At 39.7% G+C, this 23,047-nt stretch overlaps 1 protein-coding gene across 1 annotated transcript in view; it reads left to right on the top strand.

Annotated features, from left to right (window-relative positions):
• nrxn3a (neurexin 3a) overlaps positions 1-23,047 on the top strand; it is a 485,766-nt gene that overhangs the window by 182,346 nt on the left and 280,373 nt on the right. Inside the window, exons 16-17 of the mRNA XM_036592585.1 lie at positions 349-363; positions 3,751-3,870. Of these exons, the coding sequence (XP_036448478.1) occupies positions 349-363; positions 3,751-3,870 (135 nt within the window). The remainder of the gene's footprint in view (positions 1-348; positions 364-3,750; positions 3,871-23,047) is intronic.

Genomic DNA, 23,047 nt, shown 5'->3' with positions numbered 1-23,047 from the left:
TCACCCATAAATTCTGAAAAATTATAGAAATTGTACTTGTATGTTGGAGGCTTTTGCATAACTTCATGTAACTGTTAAATTTATCCTTTTTTCCTTGCATTGACAAATGAATAACTCGTACTCAGTGGCTGTTTTGATTGGAAATTAAACAAAAGGGTGGTCTCTGACTTTTGCACAGCCCTGTGTATTCCTAATAGCTAGCCACATGTATTTAAATTGTTGTGACATTTTCATTAAATGCCCTGCTTAGCGGCTTATCCAAACCAGCCCTACCATCTGTTGGTCAGTTGCATTTCACACATGACATGCGCCTTTTCTATGTGTCTTACATTTATCTCTCCTGCACAGCATCGAAAAGCGAACGTGAGTAGGCATTCCTGTTCAGTGAGAGCATGAGAGAACATGTATGTGCACAGTTTAAAGGCTGAGGCCTAAAGAATGGCTCCGTTTTGGTTGAACTTGGCTGATTGGTATTGCGGTGAATGCACACCATGTTGTAATGGGGCTTTTCATTCACTAGATGGCAATGATGCTCCACAGCTTAGGAAGGAGGGAGCTCAGTTCAGTGGCGTTCAGTAGGAAGACCTTCAGGCCTGATAGGAAGCTCCTCTACTAACCCTTAAATGTCCTGTAGATTAGAAAAGTGAATGTCCCTTATCTGTGTCGCCCTAAGAGCTCACCTCACCAAATGTAACTCATTATTTTATTCGCACAGTATTTAATCTGCTTAGTTCGCAGGTCTTAGCAGAAACGTAGCATGAGGTCTATGGATCAGACAGCACAGGCTGAGAAATAAGGATGGTGGTTGTGAATGCTAGAGCTTTTATTTTGTAAAATTTAAGAGTATGCAGCTAATCCATGCTAGTTGTTATGGTCTAATGTATTTCTGCATAAGTTAAGACATTCACCAATGCATTTTGTGTTCAACATCAGTAGGACACCGTGTGGTTCCCCTATCTCTTAGGGGGGCTTCGTATGGTCTCCTTTCAGCCATTTAGTATCAGCCCATTGTTACTGTTATTGTTGTTCTTATTTCTAAACCCACAGTAGAGTAGATTTCTCCTGCAAACCCTTCCTAAGAATGGTAGTGCATGCCTGTTAGTAAAGCGGTCGCTTTATTAACGAAAGTCATTGACCACCTACTAACCTGTTCGATTGTTTTTCGCTTTCCTGTTTCTTTTGCTAACAAAGTTGGTTTCATCAAAGCAGACCTACAAGGTAGAAGGTTCAATTCCATTCTGAGCTCGGCTGAAAGCTGCTCTGTGTAATGTCTCGTGTCAAGTTTGATTTTTTTTTATTATTTTTTTTTTATTTATCTAACACCCAGACATGAAGAGGGCCTTACTCACTTCACTATTACAATGTCTTTGTATAAAATGGTTCACTTCTTTCAAATTATTCTGCCTTCACGGCCCTCCGGAGGCTGTGGTAGGATAGAGAGATGTGCGAAGCGATCGTGGCAATAAGAGAGCCTGCATAAATAAAACATTAGCCGTCCTGTATAATTACGTCTCCTGATCTTGTTTTGCTGTATCTTGTCTTGTTCTCGTTTTATGCTAATGACGCTCAGCCGAGAGTGGCTTTTCTAGACTGTCCCGGCTGGCGCTGAAAAATCCATTAAATCTCTCACCGCGGGTCGCCCCTCAGCCGCTTTCAGTGGAAAAGAGGGGCCATCTGATTGGGAACATGATTAGCAGGCTAATTAAAAGGCCAGTTGTGTCGATTCAGCTTGAAAATGCCAGCGCGCTTGGACTTTAATCAAAATTCAAAGACCATTCCGTGTCTTGATGCACTTGCAGCTGAAGCCCATGTGATACTGACAGGCTCAGTCGATGTAGTGTTTTTTATGTGGAGATTGTACAAAAGTGCGTTCGCAGAAAGAACACAAGAGAGTACGAGTAAACAAACCGACTTCCAAAACAAACAGAAGAACGAGCCTGCGGCCCAGGCGTTCTGCCTGAAATGGGGCAGTCAGTTCAGATAATGAGATATTTGACCTTAAGAATGTGATTTTCAAACTTTTTTTTTCTGCAGTCAAAAAAGTTGGAGTGCGCTTGAGTAGCTAGCATAGCCCTAGTCATTTTCCCCAGGGTGTCTCTGAGGGCTGATCCCTAAAAGGATCTGTCTTGGGATAAATGTGAACTATTCACTATGTGTAGTCATTAATCATGACTTAAGTAAACTTGCCCGCGGTTCATTACGACTAATTCTGTTAATTATTTCAGACGTAAATAAAAGATGGGGTGAATCATTTTATGTTGTAATATAACATTCATTTTTAACACACTAAGCATTACACAAGAAATGCACTTTTGGTCTTTTGATTTCTACTCATTTGTGCGTGTTTAACCCCTATTAACACAAATGTCTTGTTTAAAGGGGGATTCCACCGATTTTTCAAAATTTCTGCAAAGTTCAGTCATCCAGAGGTGAAGTCATTCAGAGTGGTTTGATGTCAGATTGTAAGAGGTGGAACCAGAGGTCTACAAACCAAATATAGACACTTTATTTACTATGCAGAATATCCAGAAGACACAAACTTGTGTATTTTGAGTTTTTATGTTGCTGCTGTCGGAACAAAACCTCGCATCTCCATTTTTGTCATTTTTCAGTTTTTGACATAATTTGAAAATAAATGTTGTCCTTTACATTGTTGGTAAATTTCATGATGAATGGACCAAAAGAAACGGCCCAAAATTACTTGGAAAAACGTCTGGTTCCATTAACTTACATTAAAAGTAAAGCATGTTTTTTCCTTCTCCTGTAAAGTTATCATTTCGGAGATACAAGGTTTTGTTCCGACAGCAGTGTTATGCAATGTTGATAATGGTAAAATAGTGGCAAATTTGCTAAAATATTTTTCTTTAGGTGCTATTTTGCCTAGAAACACCCTACATGTTCCTCTCCATCATTAACGCATTTGAAAAAAAAATACATTTTAGGCCAAAACATTGTTTCAAAACTGAACAATATCTCAGGCATCAGCCAATGTATTTGCTACTATTCCAAGTAATAATTTTCTGGGAGCAATAAACTCCTCAGACGTCTGGTTCCCATCACCACAACTGACCTCTCCAAGTTTCTCTAGAATGGCGCATTTCAAACCGGTCTGGATGACTTTGTTTTCCAATGAACTCTGCAGAAATTTAGAAAAGTTGGTGGAATTCCCCTTTAAGAAAGTGCACTTAACCAACGTTACACTTGCAAATATTCATTTTCACCTGGTTCTTTCCTGAGGGAATGTGCTGTGTCTCCCTGACGTTAGCTTGGGTTGCCATATGTTCGCCCTGCATTCCCTCGCAAGGGAGACAAAGCGTGTCAGAAACACACAGCGTGTTTGAAACATGCTGAACGTTACACACACGGCTGCTGTGTAGACACCTTCATTTAGACGTTTATAACAAAAAGTACATACTGGAATATGTACACACTTTTGCTATTAAATGTTGTTTTCTTACCTGTGTCTCTACGTGGTTTCTGCCTCTGTATGAACCCACCTGGATGAAGCCACATGGAGAATGTCTGAAGCACTGTGCTTTGTCTGTGCACACACTGTATTGTATTCTGTACATGACTAAAACCTACTCAAAGAGAATGCCACGGCCCAGTGTGTTCTATAACTTCTCCGGGGGTTTTCGAGTACCACTACTAACCTGACTGCATGCCCACTGAAGTGCACACCTGCATGGCACCTAACGGCCCGTCGCCGCCTCTGCTGTAGTGTTACATCCCTGTGCTCTGCCACCGTAGGTCCTAGCACTACGTGTCAGGAGGACTCCTGTGCCAACATGGGCATCTGCATCCAGCAGTGGGAGAACTACACCTGCGACTGCTCCATGACTTCCTACACGGGCCCTCAGTGCAATGACCGTAAGTCCACCTGCCCCCTCCTACTCACCTCCTCTTCTCTTTCCTCTATCGCTCTTACCACCCACTTCACATATGCCAACAGATATTTGGCATATTTATGTGCATATTTATTTTCTTTCTTATGGGACAGTTGGAAATTTGATGCTATGACTTCACATATATCACATATAAATAATAAGATTTTGAATAGAATGACCTCATATATTGACACATACATACATTGCATATATATTTTGGATATGATAAATATTCAGTAACATTTGACAGTTTTATACAACATCTTAAATTATGGCGTCTGTCATGACAATGGCCAGTAAGGATGATACGGCACTGTTAATCTGTCTTGACGACTCATGACAGCACATGCCATGTTTATGGCAACATTATGTAGCAGAGCCCAAGTAGAGTTACTATACATTTGCCTTCCATGTGTAATATTTGGAATTTCAGTGCTAACATATGACATATATAAACATACATATTAACATAAGTGTGAAAACATCACATATATTGATAAATAAGGACTGAAACATCACATACGTTGGCATATTTCATAAGAATTCACATATATCGAACACATTTTAAATATGAGGAAAGTTATATGCATATGTATACATTTTTCCATATTAAATGTTTGGAATTTCAGAGCCAAGGCATGACATGTATTGGCATATCTCATAAGACATCACATATGCAGGCAGACACTTGCTACAACAACACATATATATTGACAGACATTCTAAGATATCACATATATTGACACATTGCGCATATTTTGAATACGAGGAAATATGTACATATATTTTTCTTCAAATCGAGGCACATTTGCTAACCCTTACAAAATATAATACATTTATGTTTATAGTACATATATAATATAATACATTTTTTTCTTCCTAACTGTAACTACTACAACTATTCACACAAATTCAATGTTTTAATATATAAATGTAATATATAATTATACAATATATAACAAATAGTTTAATTAGGATACAGAAATACAGCAATGAATTCTAGTTACAAACAATGCAAACATATAAATAAGCATTAGTTGCAAATGCAAGAACTTTTATTTTGAAATGAAACCTAATCAGGTGTAGGTAGTTTACGCTAATTCATTAGGCCAGTTTGATTGGGTTTAAGCCCTCATTTACATTTTGGCTCCTTTTAAACTGATTATTCACACACTTGCACACAAACCGTGGATGCAGAAGTGTTTATAACACACAGAGGAATCCGTTGTGGGGTATTTTGAGACACTTTGAGACTCTTCAAGACATCTCAAGGTAAGTGCTGCTGCCGTTTTGTTGTATGTTTCGACTTCAGTGAACTAACAGTAATTTCCCCTTTGAGAGGCAACGAGCAGTGAAGTCTATGAAATGTGCTGTTAATGACGAATTTGCCGGTGTTTAAAAACAGTTCACACAACTGTAAGTGTGATATTTTCGCTTGTGTTGTGAAAGGTTGAATTAATTAACTACAGTGTCAATGAAGTACCAGCTCTCAGGAGGCGAGTGATGAGATGAAACTCATCACAACACAAAATGCCCACAAGGGCCCTGAGTGGCCTTCAGAACCGGCCTTAATTAGCTCACCATCACTGTAATACGAAGCGTCTCAGTGGATGTGACTGTGTGTGTGAACTACTGCTGGAAAGTTTGGAATCACTCAACATAATTTCTGCTCTTTTACTCATATTTTTAAACCTACAGTGTAGGTATAACATTGTAACACTGTAAACTAAATACTAACACGTTTTAGGTGCTCTCGTCCATATTTATCATTGGAACAACCATGTTTTTGTCAGTTTCTTGTTATCAGCCCCAAAAATTGATCTCCGTTTTCCAAATATGAGCCATTCTGGAAGTTAAATTCACCATAAATATAGCGTATATTCTGTGTAGCTTGTATTCTCAATGTTAATCAGTTGAGAATCTTCTAGAAACTTGGGCCCAGTCCCATTTCACCCCCTCGCCCCTACCACTGAGCCCTAACGTTACTTCTCCGTATTCCACATTCACGTCTAGGGGTAGGTTGTCCAGGTTTTAGTTGAAATAGAGGGGTAGGGTGAAGTGTTGGGGCTACATGACCGTCCAAACGGAGTTTTATGGCGAGAAATAGAAAAACCGGTGTTCTAGCAATTTATACTGCAATTTAATACTGCGCATGCGCATATCATACAGCAGTAACTAAATGTTTCAAGCTTTTTTGTGTTTTTAACGTTAATTCAATACAGGCTCCGCTTAATATTACTACTTACTCCCTGATAAGGGGATTTAGGCGATCAAAATATCCTACCTACAGTTTTAGGTAGACTGCTACCTAAAAATAAGTGGTACGGTAGGATATATTTCCACTAGGTCAGTTAACGTTAGCAAAATAAGTCAGAACACCAGCAAGATGACGGCGCAAGTGACCAATGAAACGCACAGTTGTAGATATTTTCTTCATTAAAAAATACGATAACCATCGTATTATCTTTAGTTTAATGTCGTTTCTGTGTATTATGGCCATTTTCTTCATAACAAGCATAAAAATCGCTAGTAGTTTGCTGACGTCTCGGTAGTTAGCTAGCGATCTTTCCCGTTCCACCTTAAATGGTGCAGCACGTAACATTCTGGCGTCTCAGGCGTTGCAGTTGCTGCGCCGTTTAAGGTGGAACGGGAAAATTCGAACAATAAGCTGGAGAATAGTTGACTTTAGTTTCATATCACTGAAGAATTAGGGGTGGGCGATAATAAATAATTATCGCAACTTGAAGGCATATGATGTCTCTAAATGTAACTAAAGCCCAGCAGTGAGGAGCTGAACTTTAGCCTCCTCTGCTATCACTGCAGACTGGCAGGGTCGCCTACAGAGCAGCGCTAGTAGCCTGATAATGAAGTAATGTTCTTTTTTTTATTTTTTTTATTTGATGGTCTCATTTCATAGGAGAAGATTTCAGCCACTACCCCTTGTAACTCAGTTCCAAGGGTTAAGGCTAAAAATAAGAAATGGGATTGGGCCTTGTTCAGTATTTGAGCACATAACATTTAATTTTCAAATTTTGCGCTCTTTCCCCCCCAAATTATTGGTAACCTGTGAAACTGCAAAGTACAAACATCCTTTTAGATTCATATGAGTGAGCAATGCTTCCTTTATATTAATGATGGTAATGATTCCAAACTTTTCAGCAGTAATGTAGTGGGAATTTTTAATGCCAATGCATAATTATCATCTTTTCGGTATAAACCATGAAAACTTTTCCTCCTGTTGCACAGGGTGAAGTTTAGTAGTGTGCATAAAAAACGTCTTAGCATCTCTGCAAATAGTCAAATCAAATGTGCTTTGTGCCTTATATGAGCAGGCAGGGTATAACCTGCAGCCAAAATAGTGAGGGGTCAAATCACGCTATGTCATCTTATCAACACTGTGCGTGTGGCAATGAGCCGAATGCTGTCCGTGCGGTTAGACTGAGGGGAGCTGAGGGACGGTGGACGTGTCGTGATCTCCTGTCTCTGCACTGCTGCTTGAACAACAGAGATGACCTTCTTAAGATTTAAGACTGACACCTGGGATGGTGCGGCAGTCTGCTGCTTTGACGTGTCGTCTATTTACGAGACGGGGCGCTGAATCAAAGGCATGTTAGTGGAGATAGGGGCAGACTTAATGGAATAATGTGGAGTGAGTGATCTGTGTGGGTTTGTGTGTGCGTGCTTGTCACTCTTGTGGTATCACTGAAGTGGACTGAGTGAGTGTTTTATATCCTCTGCCCAAGACTGGAAGCTTTTTTCATTAGAGTCTGAGCGGATTTGTCCTGAGGCAGCCCAGAAAATATATAGAAATGCTGCAGATTTGAGGAGAGTAAGTGTAAGGCAGGTATATATTACCATAATAAATAATAAGCTGCTCTGAGACTTTAAACAAACAAAAATGTGTGTGTGTGTGTGTGTGTGTGTGTGTGTGTGTGTGTTTGTGATTACAGAATGCCTTAAAGCGAGCCAGTGCCTCTTTATAACTCAATGCAGCAACACTAGGTGGCAGTAATACATTAGTTACTGATGATGACAGATTCCACAGTGTCGATCCAGCAGAATTTGAAAGCAGCAGTTCTTCATACGCCTTCACTTACTTTCTCAATGTCATATCACATCAGTAAATAAACTGGAGAAAATGCGCTCTTATTTTCTGTGGCTCGATATGCAGAATAGGAATATGAAGACAAATTGTGTGTCAAATGATCTGGCACCAGTTTTAGTTTTCTGTGGATTATAGGGAAGGAGAAGAGATTTCCTTTTGTCATATGAAACAGCTGCTTTGAAATGTTATCTTAGCACGTATTTAATATTAGGCTGCAATATACTGACCATTCAGCCTGTCTGTGTGGTTCATATGAAGAGTTTAATTCCAAATTGGGAACGCTTTGGATGTGAAGAGTTTTGAATAGAATACAATCTGACATATGATGGAAAACACATTTTTGTTTCTGTAATGAACGTGGTATTGATAATATAGCATTGCTATTTCTTATAGGCGCAATACAATGTAGCATAAGAGAATTCCTGAAGGTGGTGTGTAACGTTTTAAAAGGAACCCCTTCATATATCAATTCTAGTACAAACTGGTTTACCATGTTATTCACACTTAGATTTCACTTTTTATGCATTAGCCATGTATTTGACGCATAATAAGCATTACATCCATGGTATTCTCCAACATCCATGATATATTGCCTGTTAAATAGTGGTGTTGCTGTTCATTTTTTGTTTTTTAACTATTTTAGTTTTAAGAGAACAAAACACTCAAACAAGCTATTTCAGGAAGCATGGGCTCATTAAGTGGGCACTCAGGCTAAAATTGAACATTTTACCATTACCAAGTCTGCCTACTGGCCTACTGCAGCATTCCCACAGTCTCAGAGATTTTATGGTTTAAAGACTAGAAACTCCTTTTAGATGATGAATCCTTAAGGTGGGAGGAACTTTTAAACACTGCAAGCATTCTGGGTGGGTCACATGAGGGTAGGAGGCTTGAAATGTCTCTTCCCCTTAGCTGGTGAAGAAGAAAGCCAGATGCATCATGTCTGTATATATTAGCCTCTTTGCTAGAAAGAATTTCTTTATTGCTGTGGAAGGGATTCCCAATTGTATGTTGCCTTTGCGTAATGCATGCTGGGAGCTGTAGTGAGCGAACACTGATGAATTCTGTTAAACCAATGAAGCCAATTGAATGCGGTGCTGAACTACAGAATAATGCGTAATATGACAAATAACTTATGAAATGCTAGTTTTATTAATTTGTACTGAAAACATATCGTCTAATACAGTGATGCCATTATGTATGTGGAAAATGTTGTGGTTTTGTATTTGATCAGTATTGACCAGCACCCAAAGCTAGGGCTGGGTATTGTTTAAAAATGTTTGATACAGATTATGACAAAAAATACCAAAAAGGAATAATTATTCTTATGATTTTCTACTGCATACCAGGCATTATTAGGTATTAGTGTGTTTGACAGCGTATCTCTTGATGGGGGCTCATACTTGGGATTTAATGCTTTTGTCATCACTCTGAATGAATAAAAACACATTATTGTAGCCAGTGTTATAGGTACACCATACAGGGATAAAACAAACGATCTATCCCACGTATCCTGCCTAAACCAGGGCGATTCAACAGTCGAAAAGGGCTGCAGTCCTTGTGATTTGCGTTTTATGCATAGTATCGAAAATTGGCACTGATTTATTTTATTTCATTCATTCATTCATTCATTTATTTATTTATTTATTTACTTATTTTGAGGCTTCTCAGCACTAGTAGTGCAGAGATGCTTCAGTCGGTGCCTTTTTGGTATTGAATTTCGGTACCCAGCGCTATCCAAAACAAAAACAGACCTGCTTAACTTGTGGATGTACCTGCTATTATAGGTATCTGTAATCTGCTGTAGAGAAGTGTTGGTGGAAGCTGTTGGAGCGTCCCAGCAGTAAATTTGCTCTTCACGAACATTTTTGTCCTGAAGACATTAGTCAGTTTTTAAGGATGATGACATGTAGGTGGGGAAAAAAGCCCATTCTAGACAGTAGGAATAACAGGAATACCTTCGTACCGTCCGGCCACACATCACAGATCTCTGTGAAACGTTTGTGCTCTCTTCTGCGTGGATAGTGCTGCAATCATTGTGATATTACTAGAAGCCGATCTTCAGATTTAATGACGAGTTTGTAATTGAATTAGCCTTTGCCTTCGTTTAACCTTTGAAAGGTCAAATCCTATTGTTCATAAACAAGCTCATGGCCACCCAAAATGTAATTATTAAGTAATTAGTCACGCTCTTGCTCGCAATTGATTTTGCGACATTTCTGTTGCAAAGTCTGTAACAAATGGGCTTTAAATGGAATCACAAATCCATGTGTTCCTGTGTCTTCATGCTAATATTCAGCCATCTTTGGCCAACAGTGAAAGCCTGTTGACGGAATAACAATCAGATCAGTGAGTTAAACCCAGAGTATGCACGTCTCTCGCTCTGCAGGGAGGAGAGGAGAGTCTGCTGCGTTTTATATGCCGTTCCTTACTTTGTGAAAGCAGAGAGAAAATGACGTGTCCTCCAAACTCTGGCGGTTGTGCCGAGATGATCTTGTCCCGCCCTCTCATCCAGACCGAGTTAAATCAGATGGACCACATGTGAAGCTTTAGTTCAGACTGAAACAGTGCGCAGTAGACAGTAAAGAGCTTATGATAACAAAAGCCCTTTATATCTGATTCTAGTAGTGTTAATAATCTGTAGAGCTTAATTTTTGGATTTTATCAGTGTTTCGTAAAGTAAGGCAGAAGGTTTTAGGCAATATTTTTCCCCCCGTATGTGGTAATAATTTCTGTTTTTTATTATTGTTTAACTAAAAACTGTAGTAGTTACCATTTTGTACCCTGAACTTTGCCTGTACATGTATCTGTGTTTATAAATAACTGGACGTGACAGTGTCTGAAACCACAAGCAAGTCTATTTGAGTTTAGGGATGCATCCTTGCCCCTTTTCTGCGCAGATGTCGAGACCTGGTTTGCATGTATCTGTCGATGTTGAGTGCTGATACCGATCCCAACTCTGTCCAACCTAACTGCTTGCTAGATAACTATAAATCCTGGTATTTCTACCAGTCCACTGTTAAATATTTCTATATAGGCGAGATCAGTGCTCTTTATAAAACATACCAAGCTTAAGCAAGGGGTGTTTACTGGTTGGATAATTTCTCATCTGAATGATTTCAAAGCTATGAAAAGTCACTGTGGTCTTTGGCACGGTTTATCTTTTAAATGCTTAATTAAATTTAATGTATTCAAATCCTAGAAATACTGACAGCTGTAGTGACGGATTTTGCAATGGGCGTTTTTGCTACTACTGGAAATAATCCATGAGTCCCGTATTGCATACTGGCACATGTTAGGCCTGTCATAATTATTACATAATTGCTTGACTGGAGTTATTAAAGCTGCCCACAGTTATTTTCCATGTTGGTTAGTTTGTGTTTAGGCAAGTTTGTGTGTTTACATCACAAAAGGATTATTAACTGGAGGCGTTTTCATCTGCTAGACTGAGACACATACATACAAATGAATGAAAGAATTAAATGCATTTATTGAGGGACATCATGAGTCTTACAAAAACAGCAGAATTCTGACTTCTGACTGGGTGCTGTGTCAGTTTAAATACTATTTGTTTGACGTTTACACCTTAAGAGGGTGTTGGTGAGTAATGTTTGTTGATTTGGTGTTTGTTAACACCTTTAGAGGGCAGCAGTGAGTGACATTTGTTTATTTGATGTTTAAGCAATAGAACACTCGAGGTTATGTGTTATTGAAATAACATCAAATTCTCGTGTTCTATAGCTTTTATACAACAGTTAAATAAATAAAGTAAGAAGTAAATAAACTGGGCCGTCAATGCGGCGTTTAATGTTTTAATGTTTAGCAGTTCCTTCCACCAAATTATAGTTCCTTAACAAGCAGCTTGTTGCTACGTCAGAGTAACAAACTCCACTCATTCGCTGCACAGTCTGCTGTAAACCTCACCTTTTGAAGTTCGGACTGAGCCATAAAACTGCCGCAATATCAAGTTTAGCTCAGTTTTGTCAATTTTTGCCAGATCAATATTAATGTTTTAATGTTTTGTTCCAGCCAGTCTGTAAAGCATCTTACAGCCCGTTTTGCTTGGCGAATGGTATTGGGTTCATTTCTGGCTAATTCCAGGTTGTTTAGCTGTTCTTCTGTCGCAGCTGCCGACTGAAAAGCTGCTCAGTGGTGATGACAGTTTGGGAATTTAGTGGAGTCTCATCTTCAGAGTCTGACCAAATCGGCTGTCGGTCAAATGTGGTCTTACGTGTCCATTTTCTGTTTGTGGCAAAGTAAGAAGTAAAAACGTTCAAATGGCTTGAGCATCTCCTACAGCTGTCACAGTCGTTGCTTAGCAACGGCATCTCAGCGGAGTGATGGTTTTTGTGAAAAACGTGTGATGTTATGGCAAAATAACAGCACAGTTAGAACCCCTCTCAACCAATCAGCTTGCGTGGCCGGAAATAACTGTTGTATTATTTGGTAATGATGCCTATAGAGGGTGGCGGTGAGTAACGTTTGTTTATTTGACGTTTATTAATGACGCCTTTAGAGGGCGGCGGTGAGTCTGTTGTCATTTGGGAATTACTAAGTATCGACAGCTCGGAAGTGAGATGGCTAATCGGTAATTTGAACCACTACAAGCGTGTATTTAAGTAGTTGCCTGAGTCAAAAAAAAAAAAAAATCATGTTAATCAGTTTCTTTTCATAGCAATTAATCATTAGCAAGCATCACTTGGTAGAGCATGCATCAGAAATTGCTTCATGGTATCGGTATTCTGTTTTGCCTCATCAATACTGTGTTAAAATGCCAGTATTGGGACCAATATGGTATCCACCAGTTTACTTCCAACAAGCACAGACTGTAAGCTTTGTTTATTTGTTTACTATATTAGCCTCATAGCTCCAGTGCAAACCGTGAAAAGACAGGTGAACTTGGATGTTAAACAGATGGGGGGGGGCTACATCCAGTACTGTTGTCAGTGTTCAGTGGGTTTGCTTCATATGCTGCCTGTGTGTTTATCCTTTCCTCCTGAATGCTGAGGCTAAGGTTATGATACTACATCCTCTTTTTTGGGAGCAGTAAAGTAGCAGCGTAACTACAACCAGCGCACTAGAGCCCCCGTATGAGTTATTGCATATGAATATTATTCCCCTGTTGCTCTTGATAACAGCCAGCCAAACAAACTGGAATTCAGCTCCTGTTCCCTTGTGCATCTCAGAGCCGTTCCTTATTAACAGGAGCGCACTAAGCAATCATGTTGATTGAGCTGTACTAATAAATTACTTGTTAGCAGCTCCATTGCCTGTTAAATGAACTTGCTCCAAATTAATATTGCTTAGAGGAATTTACTCGCAATCACTCGATGTGCACCGCGGCCCTGCTTTCTGACCGAGACTCTCTGACCTCGCTCTTGTTCGTAGCCCCTGCCCTGACTATAAGGCAGACGTTTATGGACATTTATGTTTATTTCTTGGAAAAGAAGCTGAAATGTCATGAAAGCACGTTCAGTAATGACTTCTGAAGTGAGTTGTTCTCGGAGCCCTGATGGTTATCCCCCGCTGCACTCAGGATGGCTGTCATTTCGTCTGACCGCACGCTGTGCCCTCTCACTTCCATTTCCTTTGCTGTATTTTAAGCTGCCGATATGGACAGAGCGAAATGTGTGTTTGGGGGGAAAAAATCCCCCAAAAATGATTCCCCTTCTTTTCGGTGATGTCGGTTTAGCATATCTTGGACCCCTGGTTGCTGCGGTTTTGCAAATTGCCGCACTTACACACTAAAGCATTTCTCTTTCATTATTTATTTATTTATTTATTTATTATTTATTTTATTTCTCCCATAGCATTAATTACCAGGGTTAATACCAAACGTTTCTTCCTACTATTCCAAATGACGCTCCAGGGTATTTTTCCCCCGCACCTCGTCTCCACTGTGCTCTAAATTTTGAATAAATATATAAATAAAAAGATAGATGCACAAATAGGGAGCTGGAGGGATGGATTTGTTTTCCTTCCTGCGTGTCTGACACGAACAGGATCTCCGTAATTAAGGAGCATCTTTTTCCCTGTCTGAGGCCGAGCGGCGCTGCCGAGGAGGATGGAGGCAGCCGCTTTGCCGCACCTCCTCACCGCAAAACTTCATCAAAGCGGCGTCCTCTTCACTCCATTAGAAACCGGAGAAGCCGTCTCCCAGCCGGGCCATCAATTAAGACAACAACAAAAGCAAAGATGCACTTTCAGCTAGCTGGAGTCTAATGTACTGTTACCCAGACAATACGTATCTGCCAGGTGAGAGACGCATTACGGATGAATACGAGAGCCCGCCTCGGCTTAAGTAACATTTGTCTGTGGAGGAAAACGTTCAGCAATTTAATTACCAATAGTCTTAATGCAGCTATTCCGCACTTGATGCATTAACATGCGCCTGTATAATGAATTTTTTCCCTTGCTGATGGAATTAATTATTTATTTATTTACTCGCTTATTATTTTTCCAGCCTGAACATGAGGCAAAATGGGTACAATCCTTTATTTATTTATTTATTTGTTTGTTTTTAAACAGTACCTGCTTGTCGTGTTTAATTATTTATGTGTGGGGCCTAAAGTTGCAGGAGAAAATAAATCTAGCCTTTTAGCCGGTAATTAAATAGGATCAAATATTCATGTGCTTGAAATTTCAGAAATAAATAAGGGGTGTAACAATGTACATCTTCACATCGTTTGGTTTCGAGATCAAGATTAGATTTGATTTTTGATATTTTATGTGTAAAAAAAAATATAAATAAATAAAATTGTTTTAATTCTATAGAGCTCTAATTATATATGACACAGATAAGAGATGAGAGAAACAAAATTCAGGTAAAGAAAATTTTTCCAAGGCCGGTCACACTGCATTCCAGCAAAGCCACCACCAAAAATCACAACCTGTAGAATTTATAAGCGACTTTAGATTAAAGCCAAGTCATTTGAGTGTGGGTGTGTGCAGAGCATACGCCCCGCCCCCTCTCCCCACCAACTATATTCTTATAGAGTGCACCCAGATGCCTAGTTTTGATCAATAAAGATGAGTAACGGAAGACGGTCAGAAGACTCAGAGGGGGGGTAAACTGGTGATGCATAGGTTTGTCTTCTTAGTCAGAAAACCAAGTGGGAAAATAACTGCAGTAAACAGTAAAACTAGATTAGTTCAGGTGTGGTTTTTCTTTTTCTTTACTTTTTATTTAAAAAAGCTGTCATTTTCTTTGCTTTCATGTCGTCTGCTTCAGCATCAGGAACTGCCTTATTATTATTATTATTATTATTATTATTATTATTACTACTATTATTATTATTTTTATTATTATTAACGTTGTTGTTGTTGTTGTTGCCTCTGTACATACAACTGCTGATGCTCATGTGTTCAGAAGCTTAAGCCGATGTAATTGGAGAGAACAATAACAGTAATATAAGCAATACTTTTTTTTTCTGATAATTTGTAGACTTTGATGCAGAAGCAACGGAAGTGATTGTGTTTGAGTTGAGGGTTAAAAATAAAAGACCATAATAAAAACAGAAAACGTGGTTGTAGTATATTGTCATCTTTAATTTGGCTACAAAATTGTAATTTAAAATAAAAAAGAGAGTGGAGTTTCGAATATTAGACAAACTTTACCATCCAGTGCTCTCTGTAGCTGCTTAGCTTAGCCTGACTGTATGCAATTTTACTGTTTCCTCCAAGCCTGTTTGTTTGATGTCTGAAATCTGGCACTGTGGTTTGGGTAGAGGTGGGCAATATACTATACGTTTTTACTGGATTTAATGCAGGTCAGTGTGTGAAATGTTGAATAAACATCATTATATCCAGCGTTTTTGTTGGCGGTTTTTAAATGTGGCCCTGCTAGTGCTTTGTGTCTGTGTGTCAACATATGTGTTGTGTATTGTAAAAGGTATCATGGTATGACGTTCTTGCCGTATCGCCAATCCTGTGTCTAAGGATGTCTTAAAACATATGCTGCACCATACAGGCAGCTTTTTGTACGGGTGTGAGGTCTATCTGTAGCACCGAGCGTGTTCAACTAGTGCAGCTCAACAGCCACATGCCTAGAACAATCTCACCTCTTTTAGGTACAACAAATGTGACACTATTGTAGGATATCACTCCACCCAGCATGTTTAAAGGTCCAGTGATGTTCATTTGTGGGAATGCTGGTGTCTTCTATGCTTTACATGTAATAAATCAAATAAATGAACTTTTTTTTTTTTCCTTTTCTTTTCTTTAAACCAGCAGTACATGAATTACCTTTTAACGGGGGCTGTTACCACAATAACTTGGTTACCGCCAGCGGGCACACATCTCGAGTTTATTGACCACTGTTTTGAAATTGTTACACCCTTAAAAATGGTCACTTCAGGGTTCAGCTCTAGAAGACTCCAGACTCTGAGATGTATGATTGAGTTTTTAAAGCGCAGGCTGAGCAGGTATGAGGGAGGAATGGCTGCGTTTCTGGCGCAGAGGTAAACGGGCTGGCAGTGATGAAGGGCCTGTAGAGGCAGAGAGATGAATCACTCATGTGAGCTCATATTCATCACACGGTGTCCCGCACTTCCGATGGCCTCTGACACAAGATAAAGAGCCGTGGGACAGGGGGAATGACCTCGGCTGACAGCTTCAAAGAGAACCAGCGCCACAATGGAAATGCATTCGAGTGCTCTCAGGAAATATTACAGCGCCTTGTATTCATGATTAGTGTGATGTGCTCTGCCCTGCTCGGCCCACCGGCTGAATTGAAAGCGTTTTATTATTTTATTTCAGTTTATGGAGAGCGAGCGGCCGCGCCGCATTGGAGGAGCTGTCTAAAAAAATATGGCCAGATCGATCTGCCCAGGTTTAATGTCTTTCATTTCTTTCAATCGACCAGGTGGCCCTCGTTTTGTCATCTGCGCTATATACAGTATGAGTTAATGCAGTCACTCACTGAGTGAGTGTGTACTCTGGCATAGGACCATACACATCTGTATATTGGCCACCGTCCAGTTCATGGCACTTGTGGAAGTAGAGAATAGTAAGGAAGGATTTGTCCAGTTCAGTGTTTACAGTCTTTGGTCAGATCAGGGCCAACATGGATTGCATCAGTAATTTGTTGTTGTTGTTGTTGTTGTTGTTGTTGTTGAAATCAAGATTATAAGTAGGGAGTTTGTCCCCCATTGCTCCGGTAACAGCTTCTGCTCTTCTGGGAAGGCTTTTCGGTAGATGTTGGAAATGTGCTGTGAGGATTTGATTGCATTCAGCAACAAGAGCATTATCGTGGTCAGGTGCTGTGGATGAACATAGTTCATTTGTGGGTGAGGGCAGCTTTATCCTCCTCTAGCGGACACTTGGCATTGGGCATTGTGACCTTAGGCTCATGTGCAGCTGCTCCAGTCGGGTATGGCAAAAAAATCAATATAACAGTAAGTATATGTTTTAGAATATGGTTGTGGCTTATTTTTTTGGATGTTTCTTTAACTTATAAATAAGAACCATTTTTTTAAATAAGAACCACTCACCCCTCCGACTCTTAGACACTGCTGGGATTTGGAAAGTATTAGTCATTCACGCTTCAATAACAGCTGGTCCACGGCTTGTTGTGCACATGAAACCCGAGACCGTGGCGCCGTCCGATGCATTTGACAGTCAGGCTGCTTCCCAGCCAGGCCTCATTGTTCTGGTCTCCATGTTAGGCCAAGGCAGAACCCAAAACGCCTGGGATTCATTTATGTCTGAAAATGAAGTTGACTACTTCGGATGCAACAAGCTAGACATGTTACATACGTGTTACATACGTGTTACATAGAGTTGAGTGAGGGATTGTGGGAAACATCTCTGGCTCAGTCATTAGCTCCTTTAGCTCCTCGTGGTTTGCACTGTTTGTGCATCATGTGATCTGCACTAATTTGTGACATACTGATACAGTTATGACAAAACTAATACCTGAGGAGGAATTTTGACTGGATGAACTGGTGCACTGCCCACTGCTGCAATTAGAGATGTAGTATATATTATACAGTGGGGAACCCTCAGGACCTTCTAGACATAATGTGTTCTGTGAAATGTTCTTTTTATATGTAATAAAATCACAATGCTTGTGTTTAAACTGTAGATATTATAGTAATGCTCTCATTTAATTTAAGTTTTGGCTGGAAACAAAAGGGTCAAGTTGTCCAATCAGGATTTACTTTCTCCATGGTATCCAGGTGGATACAGCCATGCAAGCTGTCTCATAGGTTAGGCGGTGAACTGAAGACCTGGCTTGTCAATATAGCAACTAACATAATTAGGAACTGATGCTGGAATCAATCATGTTTCCACAATGGGTGGAACCAAAGTCTGGGCCTCACAGAAGTTTCAGATGTGTCACTGACTGAGTATGAATGGTAGGCTGACCAGTGCATTTCAAACAGGTGTTGGGAATGGGAAATAGCTGCTGCAGCCCTCTGTAGGAGCTCTTTACTAAAGGACTCGCTGTAAAACTGCTACAGGTTGAAATGTGTTAGTCTTTCACGAGTTTCAAATAAAACCGACTGTTTTTTGCAAACTATGAATTTGTCTAAAACAGCCAAAAATATGTGTGAATCACTGTTAGCTTAGTGCTAACATACTACTAGAATCCCATAGGGGCACTAGCAGAAGATAACATTATTGTAGAGGTGCATTTTAGGCATGAAGGCCTAGCTCTAATAGTCATGGCTCGCCACTGATGTTACAGCACCCCTGGTAAGGGGATTCATGGTCCAAGACAAACTACCAGTGTAAACAGCATTTTTGAAGTATTGTTGTTAATTCGTTTCCACCGATTCACACACTTTCTGGCCATTCTAGATAAATTCTTAGCTTGTAAAAGACGTTTGATGTTTTATTAATTTGAAACTTGTGAAAGACATTAACATGTACTTTAACCCCTACCAGTTCTACAGTGAGTTCTTTAGTAAAGAGCTGTGATGCAGGGCTGCAGCAGCGGTTTTGCATTTCTAACATCTGATTGAAATGCATTGGTCAGCCTTCCACTCATACTCAGTGTGTGTTTACATGCACTCAGTAATCCGATCATAATTGGATTTCTGTAGTTATCTGATTATTCAAACAGTCATGTAAACAGCATACTCTGATCTAGAAATCTGATAAAGAGAGCTGGATTTTAGCTCAGTAATCAGATTTTTCAGCACATGTAAACTCTTACTGATTTCTTTTGGATTTTTCCGTCTGTGCATGTGCTAAAACAGACGGGAAATAAGCAAGCAGCGTTGCCGGCAAGTTGGCAGCAGAAACACTTTGCGTGATGCCGAAACCAAATACATGCTTGACAAAATGAGGGATTTAAATATTCTTTATTTTCTAGATGATGTTTGTTCGTATTTTCAGGTAGAGTGGGTCAATTTTTTTTCTTAAGCTGCGGCATTAAGTTTGAGTTTTACATTACGTTGACGTCACGTCTTCTGTGAGTTTATTGGCCAGTAGCGAAGCAGAAATCTGATTACTGCCTGACTCATGTAGACCTGGAGTTTCCCCATTGTCTGATTACCCAAGTGCATATAAACACGATCAGATTACTGACAATCTGATTTTCTGCAGTAAACTGTTTATTAAGTGCATGTAAACGCTCTTAGTGACTTATCTGGAGCTAGAGTTTGGTTCCACCCTTTGTGGAAATATGATTGTATGATTCCACCATCTTTGCTTTTACAGTTATTGTCCCTTTATTGTTGTTGTGAACTCGTCCACATGCAAACACCACCAGGGTTATTGTGTAGCAACGTGAAATATATTTAAAATCCTTGTATCGTTTACAAAGCTCATGTATCCACTTAGTGCTGTAGTGTTGAAGGCAGTGTGCAGAATTTAGTTCCAGTCTTTGCACCACGCAGCACCTGATTTCACTAATGCAGCCCTGTGTTGTCACAGGTGAGTAAAATCAGGTGGTGTAGTAGGAGACACTGCTCCTCACCTGGGCTTCAGTAATGACTGAGCTTGTAGCTGAAATGTAAAGCTGCAGTATTCAGGAGGTCCAATCATGATGAAGTGAGTGCAGAGAACCTAATATCCTTTCTAACTGCTTATGCAACACTGCATGGGAGGAACCTGCTTAATGTTAGGAGATAGAAAGAGAATTTGGGGGCGGTGGGGGGTTTGGGGGGATCTGATTAACACAGATCATAAAGCTCCCTCCATCAAGCAGGCCCATTTTGCCTTGTGGTTTCTCATGTTCCCTCCCAATATCTTTCTATCTACAATCCAGTTAGAGCGTGTGGACTGCGTGGAAAATCAATAGCGCTATCTGAGTCCTTTATTTGATCATCTTGGAGCGGACACTTCGGTTTGTTGTCAACTGACAGACGCATTTGACACTATCATCAAACATAATTTCCTGCGAGTGACTTCATTCAATTGGGCTCGAAGTGAGAACGTAGTGTACAAAAAATCCATTTCTTTCTCTTTTTTGCTTCACTTTAGAGGGGCAAGGTGACCTTGAGGTACTGAAATGTTCTTTGCTTTAAGGCCTAATCGCTCAAGCGGAGCCATCCATCACTGTACATTTCCAGGAAAAACAAATTATGGCCCACACTGGCACATAAACATGACCGATCAATATCTCGGGCCCTGCCTTAAATGCCACACATTTTAGATCATTTCTAATCATCTCGTTGTCTTTCCACTTCTGCCAAGTCAATGGGCTGTGTCCCAGCCTTTTATTTAGATCTGATAATGTATTACATTTCTATTTCGTTCTGAAAATGAAGAATGAATGCTGCTATAATTTAGCCTTTGTAATGAGTGCTTCCCCTCAGCATGCAGACATTTTCATTTGTTATGCTGTGAAATGTACTACATCTTGGAATATACTGTATCCTAACAGGTGCTAAGTTGAGGAAGGTAAGGACTCTACGCAGCTGATTAGGATTCAGAGTGGGTTTCTTCAGTTGATTCCTGTGGGCACTAAGTTTCTTTTTAGCAAGTCTCAGAAAACTGCACTTATGTATATACTGCTCTTCTGTCTTGAGGACTTTTTCCTGAACTCCTCTGAAATGTGGCTTAACTCAGTGGGGGCTTCCCGAATGTCTAGCATAGATGCTGCGCTGCCATGCAGGACCTTCTTCTGCTGATGAATACTGCAGTCTCTCTTTTTAGCATTCATTTTGCAGGTTGAAATGACTCAATGAGTGAATACTTCTTGCAGTTAAATGGCTAAAACATGAACCCTTAAGAGACGTGGTAACACTTTCTTATAAACTATGGTTATTATAGATCTAATTAGCTGTTACTTCATAGTTCATGATGTAATTATATGTAAATATTTCTTTGTAGGACATACGTAAGCTGTAAATAAATAGTTGTTTACAAATGATGTATAATAAATCATTTTTACTCCTAATTTGAAGTGATGTCACAGTGTTTGGATGGGTTGTTTGGATGGCAGTGTTTCAAGGGAACATTTGTAAGAAAAATATTGTCTTCTCAGTGATAAAACTCTATATGGGTTGTATTTTCGACAAACCTGAATGTTTGTCACATGGTCTGTGTTTCAAGAAAACTAAACGTTGATATTCATATTTGAATATACAGATTTTGCCACTTTAATCAGCTTGCCACATCCCTGTTTCTGATTTAGTTCATGTTCTTTCTGCCCTTGCCAATACTGTCCCAGAGTCGGGACGATGTAGACAAAGTGCTGTCACTCAGACTAAGTAAATGGCTAACTGACTCTTCCAGAGCATCCATCATTTCAGGATTTGGGAAGTGTTTATTGTGGATATGCATGCCAGGAGACTAAATATGGCAAGGTGGTCAGAAAACTTTCCAAGCGACACCCGCTTGGAAAAACACGGACATATGTAGCTGGATGGGAGTAAAATGATCAGATCACAACTGATTTTGGTGAAAAACGGAAGATAATTTGGCGTCAAACATGGCTGATCTGGACAGAGATAAGATCAGTCTTGCACCTGAGGAAATTATCCCAGACCCCAAGAAACATAACCAGGCCCAAATTGGTCTAAAGTCAAGAAATTACAATAATATGGCAAATATTTCTCTTTCTACAGAACAAGACTTTTCCCACAACAGTCATTTTTCATCAAATTCAAACCATAACAAAACATCTCCTGTACGTACCAACTCAAGTGTGATGTGCGTTGGAAGTTTACAGTCTGCACTTTCAGTAGAAGGTTTCTGCTAGTTTCAGTGAGTTATGAGTGAGTAATGAATATCAGATTACTCAAATTTAAACTTTATCACTGAGGCTGACTTCTAGTGCTAAGCATTACTAGTGACATTGAGTTGCATGTAACAATTTTTATGCAAATTGAATGTTTGATTACTTCACTGGTCAAGCTGGGCAATATAGACAAAGATGTGATTGTGATGCTTCAGAAAGTTTTTACAAAACGTATGTCACAATTTTTTCTGACATTTCAAAAGTTGGAACAGACAAACTGGTACCACAAAAATACCATCGAAAACTATGAATGCAGTGATTTTTAGTCATTACACACACTGAACTGCACTGAATTTAGGACTAGTTATGCTCTCTTTTCAATCAAACATGCAGTTGGGTTGTGTAAGTTCTGTTTTCATGGTGTGCTCAGAAAAGCGTCTTGTGACATTGAGAGAGAATTTATCAAGATAAAGATAAATATTGTCAGTTTGCACCCCCCCCCAACCCCCACCCCCCCATCAGCAACTAACGTTTTTTTTTGATGCGTCTGTGAGGTGTTGTTTACATATTTGCAGCATCTTCGTACAATTTTCCTTCCGTCTGTCACTTTCTGTGATATCCATAGATCTGTTTTTTATTTATCCATTTAGGGTCTTAACCATCTTTGACTTTTAAATCTGTTCTGTGTATGTTAAGCCTTTTAACGTGAATGTTTGTTTAATTAGCCTTTACAGTTGTCTTTGATGTCTCACTCGTCCTGTCCTAGATTTACAATAAGTTCATTGAGGAGCGCATCTCCGTCTCCTCTTCAGCAATAATTTCCACCCTTTGATTCCCAAAGGAATCGGGGCTGTGAATAAAATTAGGGGGCGTCAAGAGAGAATTAGAATCTAGCTATGTATATCATGATAACAGTAGGCT

This window comes from Colossoma macropomum, unplaced genomic scaffold (genome assembly GCF_904425465.1).
Source record: "Colossoma macropomum unplaced genomic scaffold, Colossoma_macropomum, whole genome shotgun sequence".
Taxonomy (NCBI): Eukaryota; Metazoa; Chordata; class Actinopteri; order Characiformes; family Serrasalmidae; genus Colossoma; species Colossoma macropomum.
Note: the sequence above shows the minus strand (reverse complement) of the source record. Positions and strands in the feature narration are given on the sequence as shown.